A 19,891-nucleotide genomic window follows, 5' to 3' on the forward strand; every position below is an offset into this window, starting at 1 on the left:
AAAATATTACGCATTCGCACAGCGCACCATCCATCCGCGCTGTGTACGTATCACCAGCAAGGGGGCGGGGCATATACGTTACTCTCTCAGCTAGAAAAAAAGAGAAAGTTACCAAAATGGCGGCGTCAGCCTACCCGTCCTTTGGAAAACAATAGACGAGCACTTGCGGGGCTACGCGCAGCCCTAATCCGGAAGGAGCACCGTCAACCGGCAGCGACCACTTGATAACCAGGCCGCTCCGAACATGCTTCGTTATGGTGCTTACTAACTTGCCAGGCAGGCAGCCCCCCCGAGCAGAGCTAGCTGAGCATCTAGCCTAGCTACACTGAGAGAGGGAGGTAAGGAGGCGGGCGGGCGGCCGCGGGAGGAGGCGGTGAGCAAGCGGCCAGGCGGGTGGAGGATCAGCTGTTGCCTCAACAGATGCTGTAAAGAGAGCGCACGGCCCAGCCCCACGTTCACAGTAAGTCCTCTTGATAAATGCGGACAATGTTGTCGTAGCGCCCGAAGAGAAAAGACCACCATTTTGTGCGCCAGTGGAGCCGGAAAGGCCTCCGAAGTTGGCGAACAAGAAAGTCCGCTCAGAGTCGCGGAGTGGCTTCGCTCGCGTTAGCTTAGCAGCCAGCTAACATTCATCGAGCGACTTAAGTTGCCACCGAGTTGAGATGAAATCTTCCCCCTAAAATCATGCCCTGTGCCTGGTGAGCCCATTTTGGCAGAGCGGCCACTTCGTTTGCCACTTTTCTTTGGCCGTGCAACTTCTAGCGAGTGCAGGAATGTGCTAGCATGTAAACACAACAGAAATGTTGCTAATGCGCTAGTTAGTTAGCTTTGTGGACAACTTGGACGCGGCTGCCCGGTGCTCCTTTCGCCGTTACTCCACATAGCATCTCATTCTCCTCACTGGGCCAAGAGGTCGGACGGCTGACCGGCGGTGACCGAAGGCCGTAAACCTCCAATGGAGCCCGCAGCACGGCTGGCTTTGTAAGGGTCCAGAGACGGGCGGAGGAGGGGTTACGGACGCCCGTAGTCACAAAAAACGAGGACCACAGACAGCGTTTTATGGACCTAACCTGAGCCCGCAAGCTTTTTTTTTTAATTGATGATGGCGGATTTTGTTACACCGCGACACAGCGCGGTGATGGAGCGGTTGCGGCGGAGGATTGAGCTCTTCCGGCAGCATCACAACAGCTGCGAGAGACGCTACGAGGCCGCCGCGCTGGAGAGCCTGGAGCTGGAGAGGCAGCAGACCCTCGCCTTGCACCAGCGCTGCCTGCAGGCCAAGGCCAAGAGGTCCAATAAGCACCGTCAGCCCCCGGCTAGTGCCGGGGATCAGGCCGGACAGAGGGCACCCGGAGCCGGCAGTGGCGGAGGAGGTGCTGGAGCAGCCAGCGTGGAGCTCGGCGACGGCAGCGGAGCAGTCGCCGAACAGAGCCGGAACAGCACGCTCATTGCAGTGAGTCCAACACGACCGCGATCAGCATCCCTACTGCTACTACTACCACTACTATTTTTTTTACAACTACTATTACTATCAGAACGACATCTACTTGTGCTACTACTAAAACTACAACTACTGCTTTTATACTTCGTACAACCACTCCACCTTGTCACGTTGCTACCACCGCTTCAACTAACACAAGTACTGGTACAACTCTAACGACTACAAATGCTAGTACTAGAACTACGACTCATATTACGACTTCTAAAATGTAGTAAATTAAACCCACCATGACTAGAGAGTAAAATGCACGGGTGCCAAATGTAGAAACTAACTCAATAAAGTGGATGCCCTCAGAGTAGAGGCATGTATTCTTGTTCGTAACTATACAGAAGTTAAACTGCTTGACAAATAAGTCATTTTCAAGCCTTGCACGCGGATCCTGGGCCAGTCCTTGCTAGTGGCAGGGCTCCCTCAACATGGCTCACCCAAAAGTGTCTTTAAATGCAACATGGCAGCAGCAGCATCGCTTGTCAGAATATAGTAGAATCACATTATCGGATTTGATCTGGTCTGAGCCAGAAGATTTTGATTCACCTTTGGCATTTTCCGTGCAGACTTTGAATCTTCATTTGAGTCGTCGCTAATTTTTGCGCAGATCTCAGCTTCCATCATATAACACTCATAGACCATAGAAGTGTAGAGATGTGTGTAACAATAGATGGAAATGGAGATGGAAGAGCAGTCAAAATAAAATGTGAGCAGTTCAACCTTAGCATTCCATCCAAGCGCCATCATGAATATTTGACATTTTTGTGCCAGCAAATAGAGCAAGCATGAAGGAAAGGCATTCTCTAGTTGTTGATTCATTTGCTCGTGTCATGTTCAATTATTCTGATGATCGATCAATCTGTGGTTTTTTTTTTCACCCGATGAATTGGATCTAAAAAAAAAGCTTTGAATTTCTTCCAAAATCAGGATATGATATCAATTTGACAGTGCAGAAAATGTGCGAACAAATACTAAATGATGATTCGGTTGGTTGTTGGGGTCATCGGAAAATTGTCCAAAATGCTGTTGCCCCTCTCTGCATGTTGCTTCTATGGCAACTGAGGGGCGGAGTAATACCAGAATTTCAAGTTCTGAAACTTCAATCGCTCGCTTGTTCAGCTCTGTTTGACTCACCAAAAGCGCACTGACACACACACACACACATTTGTTGCTTGCCCACTTGTCACATGACTTGATGTTGACAGCTGAAGGGGGAAGATTGTTTCTAGTTTGTCACATGTATAAAATCAATAGAGACAAGACCTCGGCGTGAGTGAGTGAGTGAGTGAGTGAGTGAGTGAGCGAGTGAGTGAGCGAGTGAGTGAGTGAGTGAGTGAGCGAGCGAGCGAGTCCACTAGTGGAGGAAGCAGTCTCCCTTGTTTGTGGTGCACAAGATGGTGCCCGTGCCTTCATGTGACTCAATTTGTACTTCTGAAGAGCTTGTTCATATTTACCGTAATTTTCGGACTATAAGTCGTGTTTTTTTTTTCATAGTTTGGGTGGGGGGGCGACTTATAATAAGGAGCAACTTATATGAGTGTATTTTTTTAAAAATTTAAACAAAAAAAAGTGGAACCGCGATGTAGCAAGGGATTACTGTAATTTGAATTTCAAGTGACGTCAGCAGCGAGATGCGGCGCGGCGGTTGTTTACAAAAAGGACAAAGATTGATCACGGGATGACGAAGGGCCCTACGTACTACCGGCATCATTAGCGGCTTTGTTTCTAAGTGACACGGAGGACGAAGAGTTTGAATGATTTAAGGATTTGGAGTGACACAGAAGGTTTGAAAAAAAAACCTATTATGGCTTTTACGCACGCCCGGTCCTACTCTACGGAGCTCTCTTTCACCTCCGTGGATGGAAGTCGAGGTTCCGGCGCTCGGCCGGGTGGCTGTCCGGGGACGGTGGATGGGGCTCGGTCATGGCTTTTACGCACGCCCGGTCCTATTCTATGGATCTCTCTTCTCTTTTTTTCTTTCGGTATGGCGCCGTAAGTGGCTGCCTCCCAGCAGTGTTCTCTCTTTTCCTCTTTATTTCTTTCTTTTCTCCTTTTTCTTTCTGTCTTTTTGTCCATTCGGCGATGCTGGTGCCTTCTACCGCACCTCGGTATCTCTTCGGATCGGATATTTTGTATTATTTTTTTTTCTTCCTGGGACCGGGATCATCGGTCGAGACCGGCGTAACTCTACGGCGGCTTCCTGCTTATCCGGGCAGTGATGACCGGGTCCCTCGCCTTGGCCTTGCAGCCGCAACCCATGTGGGGAGTCCGCTCCCTCGTGCTCGTCGGAACCAACGACTTTCGCCATGCTAGCCCCGTGGTGACCATCTGCACGTGCACCCGACTGGGTGCCCAGGACGCTGCTCACACGTTTGCCTGCTTTGTGATGTTTTTCACCGATTCACGACCATGGTCCATTGGGCGCCGTTGAACTGGACTGCCCCTACACCTGTCTATGGACCCCGTGGAGGCTATTTAGTGTGTTTTGGGGTGTTCTCCTGTATTGAGGGGTGCTGGTTGGCCACAGTTACTTTTTTTCCTTTGTCTTTTATCTTTGTTTTGCTTTGATGGCTTTTATCTTGAGCACTTTCTGGCTTTCTTTGTGGCGCCGTTGTGTGGCAGCCTTATGAGAGCCTGTTGAGTTGCGCTCATGCCATTTGTGCGTCTTTTGTATACCCACTCTGTGGTATGAATACTGCTGGGGCCTGAATTTCCCCACCCCTGGGGATCAATAAATATTCAATCAATCAATCAATCAATCTCTAAGGCTGGAAGTCCACGCTGGCACACGCCTGGATGTTTGTTTTGTTAAATAGAAAGCCCTTTACCAAACCCACGTCTTTCCTTGTACTTCTAAAGCTACAATATAGTTAGATACTAGATCTGTGGAATAACGACGAGGCTGACGTCAGGGCCCACGCGCGGCGTTGTTGACAAAGGACGAGCAATTGCTGTTTTCTTATTAACCCCTAACCTGCAAAAAAAAAAATATTTTAGCCAACTGAAATGGACAGATTTAAATTATTTTGATTCAATTCGGTGGATTAAAATGATTTCATTCAAAGTTCTTTTGATGTATCATGTATGCCGTTTTTGGTTTGCATTGCAGTTGCAGGAGACGGTGAAAAGGAAGCTGGAGAGTGCTAGTTCGCCTTTGAGCCGCGAGCAGGTCAACGGCTTCTCAGACGGCTTCCCGTCCAGTAAGAAGGCCTGTATGGATGCTGCCGCCAAGGCCAACGGCTCCCCCCTGGATTCCAAACTGGGCCTGGGCGACGCTCTGTCTTCCAACGGCATACACGGCCCCTCTGTTGAATTTACAGCAGAGGGCAGCAAGGAGACGGCATCGGCTGACTTTCACCGCAAGGAGATGAAACAGGAGCCCGATGATATCCTGCCCATCATGCCACCGTCAGCAGGAGGAAACAACAACAACAACCTTTTTCCGGACCTTAACTTAGATGAGCAGGTGTGGTCCGACCTGATGGATGAGCTCAACCGCACCGTGGACTACGAGGACATCCAGGACATCCTCAATGATGACTTTGAGGACCGCAAAGACCCTCTGGAGATGACTCCTAACTCGGGAAGCGCCAGCGTGGCAGCAGGCAGCAAGCCCTCCCAGAGTCTCCTTCCTATGGATTTGGGAAGTGTGAAAGCAGAGTTTTCCCCGTCCGCCTTCGAGCAGGACTCGCGCACCGGATCCCCTCACGTCCGCTCGGCGTCTTCTGGGCCTCCGCCTCGTCCTCACCCCACTAGCTCTCCGGCGGCCGTTTCATCCGCCTCCTCCCCAGCCGCACCACCGCCCAGGCAGCACCCCCCGCCCCCCAACCACCTTCTCGCCAAAGACCTGTCCCCAGCCCAGCAGCTTCAGCAGTTGGCCGCCCAGCAACAGCGGGCACAGCATCTTCACAGCCAGCTACAGCACAAACAAGCGGTGGCCCCCGGGACCAAGTTCCATGGACAGGGAGGCCCTCACGCACACCCTCCGCCCTGGACACAGATGGCCGCCCCCTCGCAGAGCACAATGGGGGCGGCGTTTGGCGTGGACAAGCCAACCACCCCCTCCTTGTACCCACAGGACTTCAATTCCGGTGCACAGAAGCAGCGCCTGATGTCTGGCCAGCCCACCAAGGCCTCACCCAAGGCGGGGGCCAACAGCTACATGGCGGGGGCCGCCAGCCACGCCAGTGTGCTAGGCCACCCACCTCAGGGGCCACCTCTCAACCACCCGCCCACACCGGGGGCCCAAGCAGCCATGTTGAACTACAACAACACCAAGCCCCTGTCCCACTTTGAGGCTGGGCCCGGGCCACCCAGGCCGACCAACGGCCAGAACCAGAACAAGGCGGCTCTCCTCAGCCTGATCAGACAGCAGCAGCAGCAAATTAAGCAGAAGAACAACATGAACTTTCGTCAACACACACTAACACACTCGCAGGTAACACACAAACATACTTTTGGGATTTCAAACTTCAGCTAACTATTGGCCATATACTGTGAAGGTGTAACAACCAGTTCATTGAAAACTGATCGATAAGGAAATCAACAAATGTTTTCAAAACTGATTGTGTAGAGGCCCTGTTGATCTTACTTTTGTCCTAATTTGTTTAGAACCCCCTTAATATGAAGCATTGAAATTACTCTCTGTTCACCATGTGGAACCGTTGTCTGCCATCCATCCATCCATCCATCCATCCATCCATCCATCCATCCATACTTTCAAAGGTGGTCCAAAATGTTCATAAACAAGCTCAAATTCCACAAGGCCTGAGGGTTAAAAAACTTGAACAAATTTCTGATGTGTCACATAGATGCCTGCTAACATGAGCTCATGACTAACATTAGCTTGGGAGGTAAATGGGCAAGAGTCTCCGGCAGGTGACACTAGACTCCACATCCCGCTAGCTGTTTGAATGGGACTCATTTGACTTGAGTCAAAGTCCATCTGGGATTCCTTCTGTTTTGCTTCTCGCCAGCGCCAACTGACACAAACACGCACACACGTCCATGCAAATCTTGAATATCTTTAAAAGTTGCAAGGTAATTACAATTGGACCTGAATTATTTATGATTTAACATCAGTATATCAGTGACATTGAGCAAAACAAAATATCACTAGTTTATTGTGATTGGTTCTGGTGGTTTGTCACGTCACATGCGAGAGAATTTGCAGAAGGCCTTTTTTTTTTCCTGCGCCTGTACCGTTTGTCCTTGTGCGGACGTCATGCCCCGTCTATTTCTTTCTATCGCAGGACCAGAACTCGTACCCGGCGCCTCCACACGGCCCCAATCCTGCCGGCGCCCTGACATCCACGCCGGGCGGCGGCACAATGGCGGCAGCGCCCGGGCCCAACGCCATCGCGGGTAACCACGGCAACACGGCCTACCTCGGCAGCCAGGCGGCGGCACTCAAGCAGCAACAGCAACAACAGATTCTGGAGCAGCAAAAGCAGCAGTACCTGCAGAGACAGCAGATGATGGCAGAACAGGTCACTTTCCACTACATTTCCAACAAAGTGGCTCTCGGGCCTCCAAGTCGCTGGCACTCACAAACTTTGCGTCATTTCCACTTGCGACCAATGTTAGTATAGTTAACAAAAACCAATAGAGTAACTCCATGCACAATTAAAAAATATACAAAACCTGCTCTTTAAACAAAAACATAGCTGCAACTGCATTTTATCTGGGAAATAACGCTAATTGGTGACGTGAGACATCTTAATTATGACCTGTATCCTACCACATGCTTGGTGACCAATCCCGTTGTGGTGTTTCGCTGTGCAGGAGAAACAGCGTCAGCAGGACCAGCAGCTTCAGAGACACCTGACCAGACCCCCGCCTCAGTACCAGGACCAGCCCGGGCAGACGGCAAATCAGAACGCTTTCCCACAGGCTCCCGTCAGCCAGTTTACAGGTCAGAAAATGTTCACAAATTGTCAAATCTTTTTGTTGATATTTACAGATGAGTGTAAAATTAAAAGAAAAAGAGAGTCAGAACAAATATACCACACTGGGGATTGTGCAACAGTGAAAGAGAGACACACCTGTTTTGAAATGATCATATGCAAAGTTAAATCCGCAAATATAGCATCTCAAAAAACGATATTGGCTGTCACTACTGAATCATTTTAAAATCAATTATGCTCACAATTCTTCCCATGAATAATTGAGCCATAATCTGTCTCTCAGTTGCATTACAAATATATGATGTACAGGGACTGCCAATTTTTTATTTGGTTTTAAAAAGATTCCCATTGAGGAGTGCTTGTCCACATTCCCATTAATGCCAAAACAAACTTCTCGTATATGCGGCGGCTTCACTACCCGGATTACCAGAAAAGTCTGGATGCTTGCGAACAAAAAGGGAATGTAATGATGTGGAAGTGCCAAATTTCATTATTTTAATATTGTATTCAAAATAGGACATGATGGACAGATCAAAAGATTAAATTGTTGAGTATCGCATTCACTTTTTATTCACAATTTTTAGTCTTATACAGAATGTGCTTTGTATTAAGAACTTATCTTTTACACTGTTGCCCTTCAATGGTGAGAGGCACATTTTGATGATCTTTCTCCGTCCGTATTCATAGCATCTTCAAGTCCTATTCAAATTGTGCCCTAAATAGGACGTAATACACAAGGCAGCAAGGTGCCGAAGTGGTTGGCACGTTGGACTCGTAAGTTTAAGTTTCAGGGTTTGAGTCTGGGCTCCAGCTTTCCTGGCGTTCTTTACGCATCCCAACAATTCCATCCATGTGTTTTTTTTTTGTTTTTTTTTAATCGGAGCAGTACATAGCATACAAATGAGGGAGCGAGCTCATTTGCACACCACACGGCTGTTTCGTCATTGACGTCAACATCACTTCTCCTTTTTTTAATGTTTTGTGAAGGGAACAAAGTCTCTATGTTAACTGCATGGATTACACCTCCACGTTGTGTCAATTATGAATGTCGATTATGAGCAACCGTGACCAAGACAAGTTTAATCCTGGTGTGGATAAAAATTTGAACTCATGGACTTTTCAGCTGATTGCTATTTGGTGAAAAAAGATTCTGGAGTAGAACAGTTGGATGTGCTTTCAAGTGAAACAGTCACTAAACGACTAATCGGTGACCAAAATGGTGCCCGTACTTGGGGTGTAGATGAGTTGTTGACTAATTGATTAATAATCGCTCCTCTAGTTTATAAACGACCTGACAAGTTGCGAGGATACACAAAGTTACCCCAAAAGTTCTGAAAATGGGCAAAATGGTGATTCGCAACTATGCAGAACACTTTTGTGTTGTTTAACTGTTTTTGTTAACACTGCAATGTTCAGTACATGGCTAACAAAATGACTGAATTATTTTTCATATATATTTCGTTTTTTGGGAAAATAGTTAAAAAAAAAAATCAGCTTGGAGCGCAGTGATTAATCGCCAAGCAATCAATTATTAAATTAGTTGCCAACTGTTTTGATAGACTAATGGTTAGGAGACTTTATTGGCTTTACAGTCATCCAGATTTCCCTGAATTTCAGCTTCTGGGCAGTCAATATTTTTTGCATCCTTCATGAGAGCAGACTGATTGTCTAACCATATGCAGGGAACGCCTTGTTGTGAATAACGTGCATCATACTTTGTCCGCTTTCAGCTTCGTCACAGTCGCTGGCCAGCGTGTCTTCCATGGGAGGCCCCGCCCCGGCCGGCCAGCGCATGTTTCCTCAGCCACAAGGCATGATGGGACTCAACATGGCCTCTGGTGCCATGACGGCGAGCGGCGCTGCTCCGCCGGCGAGCCAAGCGGACCTCGGGCTGGCGTCGTGCGGCGGGACTGGTGTGGACGTGCAGCAGGTGCTGTATAACAACATGAGCCTTCACTCGGGCGGTGGGCACGGGGCCCAGCAGCGTCAGCCCCTGTACAGGCACAACCTGCTGGCACAGCAGCACCTCAACAAACAGCCCAATGCTGCCGCCATGTTGAAGCAGCAGCAACAGATGGCTGCCGCCCGTATGCCCAGCAACATGCAGGCCCCCCAGAATAGCGTATGGCAGCAACAAACGTCGCCCGCTAATGCCGGTCTTCCCCCCAACACCTTCGTCAGTGCCCCCAATGCCTTCCACATGCAGCAGCAGCAGCAGGCTCGCATCCCCAAAATGTCCGCCACCACATTTACCCCCAACCCCGCCGGGCGGCCCGTGGTGGGCATGATGCAGAGCGCCCAGCAGCGCGCACCGCCCAACCCTCAGAGCCTGGGCCCGCCCCAGACTCAACAGCAAGCAGCTCAGAACCACCCGAACAATCAGAACGTCCTCCCTGACCTGGCGGTGTTCGGGGCTGCTACAGGTGGCGGGCGGCAGGGCCTGCCATGTAACCAAGGTTACCAGGTCAGCAGGACGGCCAATCAGCAGCAGCTTTCCTTCGGATACAATGCCGCTGCTGGGAGCTTCGCCGCCGAAAGCGACCTGGTGGAGTCACTGCTGAAGGGGCAGAGCGCGCATGAGTGGATGGCAGACCTCGACGAGCTGCTCGCCTCACACCAGTAGACGTCGATACCGCTGCGCTTTCTCGCCGCCATCGGCGGGCAGAAACCAGCATGCGTCACGTGTCGCGCCGCCGGTTTCCCCTGAGTAGGGTCACGTGACCGATCACCTGATATTAGGTTATGCCACGTCACCAACGGGTCATATGACATCCCATATCAAATGTGTCGGGGTATGTCACTTGCGTGTCAGGTGACACATGATGTCAGATATTATGATGCGTCATGTGACACCTGTAACTTGCATCAGTTGATATCTGACGTGATGACACCATCTGGGCCATGTGTTGTGACATTCAAGTAATGCATATTGTGACACCACCAAGTTCCATTATGTCGCATAACCCATCAGATGACGTGCACCAAACAATGTTACGTGATGTCATGTCTGAAAATGCCGCGTCACATGATGTCAAAACGTTTTGATTTTGGCTCCAACTGGACTGTAATGCGTCAGACAACGTGACACCTGACACATTCTTTACATGACATTTCGCATGATGCCTCGTAACGGGCAGCGTTACATGTCACATGATCCCAGGTGGACATACCGGCTTCCTGGATGCGCTCTCACAGTTGTCGGATGGACAGATCGCTCCGACCGGAAGGCATTGCCATTGGTCGATGGGTGGAGCATATCCGTCACCTCGTTTGTGTGTAAATGTTTCTAAATCTATTTTTTGTATGTAACATTGCGATCTGGACATAGATGTTATTTTTATATATTGCAGACCATTTTTGTAAGTATTTTCTACTTTTGATATGTTTGTGTTAAACAAGAGGTTTATGACTTGTAAATATACTTCTTCCCCACAAACGCTTCCCGCGTATGTTTGTGAGGTTGATAACATGCGCAGCGCATGTGTGAGTCTGCCCATGTCTGTGCGTGTCAATAAATTGCGTTGTAATCATTTACATACGTTGCCAATCGTACCCACCCACTCAAAGGGCACCCGAGTATCGGGACCGTTTGCCAGTCCGTTCACTTCATCAACGTCATGGATGCGCTGCATCATCACTTTGTGGGCCTAGCCGCCGTCACCGTGGCCGCCGTCCTGGAGCAAGGTGAGAGAGAGCGGCCATTTTATGTTGTTTAAATGTAATTGTGTCATCTGAGTCTAGTTTAAGTCTTAAAATGTTCGTGGCACTGCCACCTATGTATGGCAGCGTACTTCTCCCTGCAGGTGATTAGCGCCCGGAGGAAGTTTGGCGTTTCCCCCCCGTGTACGAGTGGACACCCCCAATTTGAGAGAGTCTTCAGGGCTCAGTAAGTGAAAGATGACGTCATGCGTCTAACGCTACCTCCTAACTTGTGACGAACTCGCAGAGTGAATTGCTCAGAATATTTCCCCCTCTTCATCGCCATCTTGTGGACGTCCGGTGTCTTCTTCAGCTCAGGTGACGTGAGTAACGTTCTAGAGGCGCGCTGCGCTGCTCGTGTGCTGAAGTGCCTGTCCGCGTTCCCCAGGAGCGTCTTGCGTGTGCGGCGTGGCGTACGTGTTGGCACGTCTGCTTTACTTTCAAGGTTATGCCGAGTCGCCGCAACAACGGTCAGTTGACAAGCTGCTCGTGTCAACGTGACACCAAGACTTGACAGGGGTGACGTCATGACCTTGTTTGTATTTGTCAGTTTGCGTGCGCTCTACGTGAGCGCGGGGCTCCTCTGGCTGCTCATCGGCTTCTCCTGCGTCGGTGTCTTGGCGTCCTTCTGGCGACTTGCCGTCCATCACTTCCTCAACTCGGCTGTCTAATCAGCCCTGTCTCAACCTCAGCGACCAATAAAAAAGCAGTCTTCTCAACTTTCAGGAATTAATTTTCATTCATTTTCATTTGAACGTTTTAGTACGTGTAGGCCACTGGAACATGCAGTTTGATTCTTAACATTGCACCATAATATAAAATACTTTATATCCATCCATCCATCCATCTTCTCTTCTCTTCCGCCTGTCCCCGCGGGGGACCCGGGCGTGCTGGAGCCTATCCCAGTTGGTTTATGAGGCCTGCAGGAATATTCTAGTGCATGGGCGGGGTCCCACATAAGATCAATTTCCTGTGAATGTGACCCCTGAACTCAAATGTGATTGGAACCCTTATTTGAAATGATCCTCATATCACCAACAGGCGGCGCTGTGCACCTTACAACTGAAGAGCAACCAGCTCGTTCCCAGGAGCCTGAACTCGGTCATGCAGCATTGATTTAAAAGTTATTAACTTGGCACCCTGATGAACGTAAGAGATTTATTTGGCCATATGCGTATTCTCCCTCAGAAATTTACTTCACCGGAGAATATGCTCGCAATTAGATAAATCTGTTTGATGACGTCAGTCTCATCTGTCCTGACGCCGAACAAACTTTCTTGTGTTAGCAGAAATGAGAACTTTTCTCTTCTTTACACCCTAAAAAAAAGAACCACATTTAGGTGAAAAATCGGACCAAACCTAAAAGTTGGATTTGACCTAACTTCTTGGATCAGTCCAATTTCAATCTACCAGTTTGATAGGTGTAACAAGCATTTTCATGCATTTGGGACCATGGTTGGCTGAGTAGAAAAAATCAACTCTATTTTTTTTTCTTTTGATCACGACATGTGCACTTTTGGTTGTGATCAATATCGACGAGCTGTCTCACATGGCAACTACCGAGAGGAATTCATCACGCGTCTATTTTGAACAGCAGTTGTTGTTATTCTGGGAAGCGTGACAAACTTTCCATACAGGGAACAACAGCTGCTTGCTTGCTTTCTCGGCCGACTACTCAAGTCATCATAATAATGTTTTTATTTTTTTTATATTTGAAGAGCTGCGTCCTCAAAATATTTGTAGTAATGACCTAAAACCACTAGAGGCGCTCTTGACAGCTTGCCATCTTGTTTTTGATTGATTGGTTGATTGATTGATTGATTGACTCTTTTTTTCTGACCAGGACAGGCAATGCCGAGTCACAGGGGGAAAATTAGAAAAAAATACAAAAACTGAACAACGGTACGACGGCCCCGGTAACACACACACACACAAGGAAGCGAAAGGGGGGGGACGGGGGGACGGACATGTCCTTATAAGGACATATTTTCTGTTATCACCTGAATGTCCTACTGAATGTCTGTCATGGAGTTACTGAGATGTGCCTTATGGGTACTAGAAAGTTACAAAGTTCTGTGTGCCTTGTCTGTGCTCTGATTGAGCAACTATGTATAAATCAAAGAGTATTTAAAAATTGATTGACATGAAAAGTATATAAATAGGAATATTTACACATTGATTAAAATGATAGAGTAACTTATGTATGAACTAATAAGTTGCTCCCTCTTCACAATTGTACGTAAGCATGGCCAATGTGGAATAAATATTTTTTGAGTAGCAAATACGTTTAAACGTATACGCAAACAAGTTTTTTAACTCACAGATATCTTCGAAGGTACTTTCGAGGACGTTTTTTTCAAAGAAATGTTAAATCCACATAGGTAGCTCAGGCTTTAGTAGGTTTGCAATATTTGTAATGTTAGTTTTCTAAACTGTGTTTTCAACGCTGAGCGAGGCAGCCGAAGCTCATTGCCCGCGGTGCCCCTGAACGCATCATCACGTCAAGCCGGGCAGCGGTGCTTTCAGGAACTTTGCTGAAGCTCGTGCAAAGTTAACGGCGGTTACCCGGAGGAGGCGACGGAGTACGACGGGAGAGCAAATCCCCAGATAGACTCTGTTGAGGCCGAGCGACGAACAGGACGACACGAGGCGAGGCGGCTTCAGCAGGCATGGGCTGCGGCCACAGTAAGGTGAGCCCCGCCGTGACCGGGGACCGAGGCCCACGGGCAACGTGCTTCCGAGCCGTGCAGACTTCCACTACGTTCAGCCAAGCAAAAGTCGAACGTTTTCACGGCAATATGCACGAACCGAAGAGAGAGTCACGCAAAAAAACAACAAATGACACAAACTAGGCCATAGTGCAATTTTTACGACCGCACATCTGTTTTCAATCTGGCTCATGTTCGTAAACTCTTCGACGTTTTGCACGCAAACTCGCACAGACCCAAAGACGTCATCACCTCCCATCTCTTTGATTTAAAAAGGGGTCCCACACGTTGAAGTGGTGATCACAAAATCTTAAGAGTTTACACATTTTTTAAAAATGGCACAAGCCTTCAAACGGGATTACACCATAGCAGGCCTAAACAAGATCTAAAAAGTGTCCAAACGCGTTTTTGATTGATCTTTGGATTGTTACGTGACGTCATCGTCACGTGTCCAATCAGTGACATTAAAAATTTAAACGTGGAAGTGAAACATTGTTGTCAAGGAGTGTGTGTCCGGTCAGTGAAGTGTGTATGTAATTTAAATCTTTGTTAGGTTAAGGGACCATAACATGTTTTTGTTTTTCATAATATTACTCTTCATTTTCTTAAATGCTCAATTCTCACGAGGACCGAACCACTGATCCAATTGTAGGGAGGGCACACAGGGTCAAACAACCATCCACACTCACAATCAGACCCACGGACAATTTGTAATGGTCAGTCGGTATACCATGCATGTCGTCGGAGGAAACCAGGGTACATACAGTTGATTAAACATTCAAACTTTTTTTCTCAAATATTGCCATCTGTCACAAAACAATCCATAGGGTTGACACCTGAGAACTCTTTAAAATGACGCAGAAAAAGTCTTCACACATCATTCGTGAAACTGCTAACATATCCCCTGCAAACCACGTACCAAAACTGTTGATGACTTCCTGTCACACTCCAAAGTATCTTCTCAATGTATCCACCTCTGTGCGGTGTGAGAGCCTCTTACATAAATGGCAAAGCCGTGCGTGTAAATCTTTTGGAGTTGCTCAGAATAGAAAGTGGTGCGTGGTCAACACTAAAATGTTTTCATCTCGTTAATTGGTTTAGTTGCTTGAATTGGTTTAGCGGCACAGACGTCCTTCGGTTGTCTAATGTGACTGGATTGACATGCTAGCAGTTAGCATAAGTAGCAATTAGCATTCTGTTGTGATGGTTGTTAAATTTTATTTCTAAGTTTTTCCACTATTGTCAACACTGCCAGTGTTGTTGCAAAAGAAAGCTTTCTGCAGGCACCCGGCTGTTATTCTAAGTAGTGCCTCTTGGCGAAGATGTACTTTCATGTATGCAAGATGAATCGCAAAAATAAAATCCTTACAAAGAAATTGGAAAAGAGAGCAAAAGATGGAGGTTTCCCAACATCAGTCCTAAATATCGTAATTGTAACTTCGCAATTGGAGCATGCATGACGTCGCCCATCTGATTTCAACTGCCCCATCTCCTCACCAACGCGGCAACTGCTGGCTGCGTCAAATGTCTTCTTTTGCTTGATAGTTTGGTGACTCTGCTAATGTGTTGTTTGGTTTGTTTGTCGATGTTGCAGAAGAAAACTAAGAAAGACGACAAAGGCAACAGGCGAAAATGTGGAGGTAAGTGTTTGCTTTTGTGGCAGTGTGTCTCTTTGTGTGTCGACGTGTGTCTGTGTGCGCATTTGGGTTTGCATCTGTGTGCATGTGCTGCTGCTGTGCGTGGTGGTAAAGGAAGTGATGTCATTTTTGCGGTGTGACTTGTCCCTCAGCAAAGCGTGCGCGCTTCGAGCGATGCTGTGATAGTGTGGCTAACGCCAATGCTAAGGTGGCATTGGAGAAGCATCTGGAACACTCTGAGTGGCAACTGAGGATCCTGAAGGAAGTGCTCTCGGCCAATGGCGCCTCAGAGAGGGCGGAGCTTCTCAAGGAGCACGCCGACGAAGAAGTGTGCACGCTAGTGCTCTCCATACTCGAAAAGGTGGCTGGAGGTGCACAACCGGCTGGCATGCTACGTGCTAAGTGGCTAATGTGGTGTGTGACTTTACGTTATGTGAAGGTCAAGACGGAGACGTGTGCGCAGCTCAACGCCGTTCATCAACAACAGCGACAACAGATTGCACAGCAACACCAACAGCACATACACGGTAGTTGCTCCTTGTTTGTGTGTGTTTGTGTGCGACCGCAGTGTTCTAGGCTAAACTTATGCACTTAAACTAATCTGCCAAATATATATTTTTAAATGATCTGGGTCGCGCTAGAGGACTTGGTCTCAAATCTTTGTTTAATGCCTCAATGTTGAAAATGTGGGGAAAAAAATAGACGAGGAATTACGGTCATCAGTTTTACTCTAATTTTGCGGAGTAGAGGGGGCGGGCTTGGTGGCACTAATCTATGCCCGGACCCCCCCCTAAGCATTTTGTCTTCTACAGAGGTTGAGCGCGCTCACGACGAGGTCAAAGTTCAACTGACGGAGACATTTCATGTCAGTGAGAACCTTTTGAAGGTAACCACAGCAACCATTTGACGCACGTGTGCATCATGCTGGATGTCATCAGCCTGGTTTTGTGTGTGTATGTGGAGCTGGAGGTGAGCGAGTTGAAGGAAGAGCTGGAGCGTTACAACGAGCTAAAGAGGCGTGTCCAAGAATCCACCTTCAATAAAGATCTACTCAGGAACATTCAGGTAAAAGTGCGTGTGTCGTCATGGCAACCAGCCGCTTTCGCCTCACCAACGACCACGAATCATGTCAGGCGCACGGCAGCCCAGGTGCATTCTGGAAGTCGGAGCAGGAGTCTTTGTTGTTCGTTATCGAGATGAAGAGCGAACGCCTCAGGGAACAAAACAGCAAGTTGCAACACATGGAGCAACTGGTAAGGCCTCACGTCGGCGCGCGGGAACTAATTCGCCCCACATGTCCGGCCTACACTTTAAACTCGTGTTCACAACAGCGATTGGGGAGGTGCACGTAATTCACGAGTGCGTGATATTGTGGCTTTGACGGTTGACATAGTTGTTGCGCTTCAGGCGGAGGAGAAGTCTTGCGCTGAGGATCACTTGGTGCAAACGTTGCAGCAAAACGAAGACTTGCGAGTTCGTCTGGACAGAAGTCAAAGCATCCTGCAGTAAGTATGCGTGACTGTACTAGATAGGGCACAAACGTCACATGGAGGAATGTCGGCATGTTAGCTTGACATGCTAATAGAATCAAAATTAACATGCAACAAAAATATTTATGTCAGACAGACAAATGAGACTTGTGGTTTCTCCTGGTGTTGGGTCTCTTGTGCTAAGTGTTGTTTTTATTGTCGTTGCTGTTCAGGCGCACGTGTCGTGAGCGTGAGGAGGCGCGCGCGTCGTCGGAGCGTCAGCGTTTGTTCAACGAGACGTTGACGCAAGAGAAAGAGCAGCTGCTCTTCAAACTCAATCATAGAGATGCCTGCCCCACCCTCAACATGGCTGCTACTGTTGTCGCACCATCCTAATGGGCCCCAGCCAATTTTGGCACCACCGTAGGCACCCCCCCCCCCCCCCTTAACTCCGTCACAAAGTCTGACTATGCAAGTGCAACAGATGCTCGTTCTGCTTTTTTTTTTTTTTTTTTTCAAAATACAGGAAGTCACAAACTGTTCAAAACTTCAGGAGTGCCTAATGCTGAGTCATAGGACTGCAATCTCTCGCTCAGTATGCGGGAATGCTAACATGTTAGCATGTAGTTTTGTTTTAAGGTAATTTAAAGACGTTTGAGTTTACTGACAAAATTCAGCATTTCCATATGCTCAAATACAACATGTTGATGTGTCAGGTAGCTTGTTCTAGTTTAGAAAAAGCTTGTATTTTTAGCGTGTTCTTGTGTGCAAATGCTACTTGTTGTCATGTTAGCAAGTTGCTTTTTTCTAGTTAAGAACAAGTTTTTAGTTTTTAGCATGTCCTCAGGTTCAGATGCTGCATGTTGACGTGAGTTAAAATATGTCATGTTGGTAAATTCACACGTAAAAATTTGGACCTGTCAATGTAACATTTTAGAAAATTAGCACACAAAAGAGCAAATTTTTCAGTGTTATTGTCTGTTATGCAAGACTTTCGTTGATGTCATGTTAGCTTGTAGCATGTTAGCTACCAAATTTTCAATGTAGCCACATAACGCCGAATGTCAATGTCACACATGAGCACGAAGCTTCTTGTAGTTAAGGTGTTTTTGTGTTTGCTTGTCATGTTCAAATGTTACATGCAGGAGTGTCACGTCATCATGTAGCTTTTTGTTAAGAATCGGTTTTAGTGTTAGTGTGTGTTGGTGTTCGAATGCTACATGTTAATGTGTCACGTTAGCATATCAGCACTTCAGTGGAAGCTGCTTATTTTATTCTACTGGTTTTTTTTAACGAATATGTTCTTGTACATTTATTTCCAATTTTTTTCAGGTGCTTTGTTTGCCAAAGATGCGATTTTTGTTGTGAAAATAAGAATCGTCGTCATGCACTCGCACTTTTATTTACATGTGTGTTCACTTTTTTTTGTTTTTAACCATGGACTGAACTGTGGACTGACTTTTACCTTTAGGTACTTTGAGGTTTATAATGTTCAATAAAACAGGAAAACTCAAGCATATAATCATGCATAATTATTGCGCAACAAATGAAAAGGGGGATATTTCCATATTTAGTGGAGGAAAAATTCCTCCCAAAAAACATATTTTAGACTAGAGGAAATTATTGGAAGCTGAATAAACTGATTAAAACTGATATTTTAAAATAAAATATCAGTTTATGTGATTGACCATTGAGCCACTGGGGGGCAGCAGAGAAACGCGTAATGACCCCCCCTCCATGCACGCACTCAAACAGGAAGTACTTCCGGTTGCTGACTAATGAGGAGGGCGGGGCCTGGCTAAACACCTCTTTTGATTGGCTGCCACGAGGAGAATAGACCCTTGGCCTGGGGCACAAATGCTAATCGCTAATATAGCTAAAGAAGTTGAAGCGGTTCACACGGAGTTCCATTTAGGGGCGCACTGAGGGAGGCAGCCCACTTACAGGTGGCAAAGGTTCTTGCACTCGGTACTCAGACACTTGCGTGATACTTCGTCTAAATAGAAAGACCGAGTTGCCAATAAATTTCACATGCTGTTACACCAGTGCTTCTCAATTATTTTCTGTCACGCCCCCCCCTAGCAAGAAGAAAACTATTCGCGCCCCCCCTCCCCACCGTGACTATCCTAACTTGTCTTGTAAGTCGTAAAATGTTGCACTGTCGCAAACGTGACAGAAGTAACAATGAGAGCGCCACTGCCCCCTGCTGTAGTAAACGCGCAATTACACTTTATTCTAGTACTGCCAAAAAAAAAGCCTGTTCCCCAGGGTCACACGCGCCCCCCCAGGAATAGCACCGCGCCCCCCAAGGGGGGCGCGCCCCACTATTTGAGAAGCACTGTGTTACACTGAGAAAAAAAAAATATATAGGTTCAAAACATTCCCCGAAATTATATCTGGATCCAGTCTACATTTTATACGTCCCACTCCCAAAAAATATTATGTCCTGATGCTTTTATTTCGTGCTGCTACTTTATGAAATAAAATTGGGTAAATTCAACATATCGTTATTTTTCAGTGGCGTGGTTTTTTTTCTTTTCAACGTGCACGTGACATCATGATTATTATTGTAAATGACTTCATGATATTAAGAATCGATATTATTTTAACATTCATTTTGTTCTAATTTTCATGGCGGGTACTTTTTTTTCAATGCAAATATGAAGAGCCTATGTGTGCGTGTACGCGTGTGTAACTTGCGTACAAACATGAGAAAATTAATAAATAAAAGGTACGATGTGACTGATGACTATAATTAATATATAGTAAAAATTTACTCTTGACAATTAGCAACGTAATCAAAATAAAAACGATTTAAAAGTTTTTGTGAGATGCAACACAAAATCCATGTTTCAAAGTCAAGAACTACTGAGCCGATTTGAATTTCAATTGGATTTGTTACGTTTTTACTGACCATCATGTCATTTAAGCTAAAAAAAACAACTTTAATCCAATGCGACCATATTTTCATATCAAATGGGGA

The 19,891-nt window shown here is 46.9% G+C and overlaps 3 protein-coding genes across 4 annotated transcripts; all 3 read left to right on the forward strand.

Moving 5' to 3' along the window:
• The first annotated feature begins 80 nt into the window (after nucleotides 1–80).
• maml1 (mastermind-like transcriptional coactivator 1) lies at nucleotides 81–10,831 on the forward strand. 2 transcript variants are annotated; one of them, XM_061273076.1, is made up of 6 exons: nucleotides 81–460; nucleotides 1,132–1,453; nucleotides 4,599–5,927; nucleotides 6,742–6,978; nucleotides 7,274–7,403; nucleotides 9,126–10,831. In XM_061273076.1, the coding sequence occupies exons 2-6, from the start codon at nucleotides 1,139–1,141 to the stop codon at nucleotides 10,016–10,018; spliced, it is 2,904 nt and encodes a 967-aa protein (XP_061129060.1). In that variant the 5' UTR covers nucleotides 81–460; nucleotides 1,132–1,138; the 3' UTR covers nucleotides 10,019–10,831. The 2 variants fall into 2 exon arrangements, with proteins under 2 accessions (XP_061129060.1, XP_061129050.1); XM_061273066.1 differs by having other exon boundaries at nucleotides 81–1,453.
• Nucleotides 10,832–10,954: 123 nt separating this feature from the next.
• On the forward strand, nucleotides 10,955–11,795 carry ltc4s (leukotriene C4 synthase). The gene is made up of 5 exons (XM_061273104.1): nucleotides 10,955–11,079; nucleotides 11,182–11,281; nucleotides 11,342–11,412; nucleotides 11,483–11,564; nucleotides 11,645–11,795. The coding sequence occupies exons 1-5, from the start codon at nucleotides 11,013–11,015 to the stop codon at nucleotides 11,763–11,765; spliced, it is 441 nt and encodes a 146-aa protein (XP_061129088.1). The 5' UTR covers nucleotides 10,955–11,012; the 3' UTR covers nucleotides 11,766–11,795.
• Nucleotides 11,796–13,567: 1,772 nt separating this feature from the next.
• On the forward strand, nucleotides 13,568–18,422 carry ccdc69 (coiled-coil domain containing 69). The gene is made up of 9 exons (XM_061287934.1): nucleotides 13,568–13,784; nucleotides 15,397–15,442; nucleotides 15,592–15,800; nucleotides 15,879–15,966; nucleotides 16,252–16,325; nucleotides 16,403–16,504; nucleotides 16,573–16,692; nucleotides 16,847–16,944; nucleotides 17,142–18,422. Exons 1-9 carry the CDS (start codon nucleotides 13,764–13,766, stop codon nucleotides 17,302–17,304), a joined length of 921 nt encoding a protein of 306 aa, XP_061143918.1. The 5' UTR covers nucleotides 13,568–13,763; the 3' UTR covers nucleotides 17,305–18,422.
• The last annotated feature ends 1,469 nt before the right edge of the window (nucleotides 18,423–19,891 follow it).

Source organism: Syngnathus typhle, linkage group LG1, assembly GCF_033458585.1.
Source record: "Syngnathus typhle isolate RoL2023-S1 ecotype Sweden linkage group LG1, RoL_Styp_1.0, whole genome shotgun sequence".
In the NCBI taxonomy this organism is placed as follows: Eukaryota; Metazoa; Chordata; class Actinopteri; order Syngnathiformes; family Syngnathidae; genus Syngnathus; species Syngnathus typhle.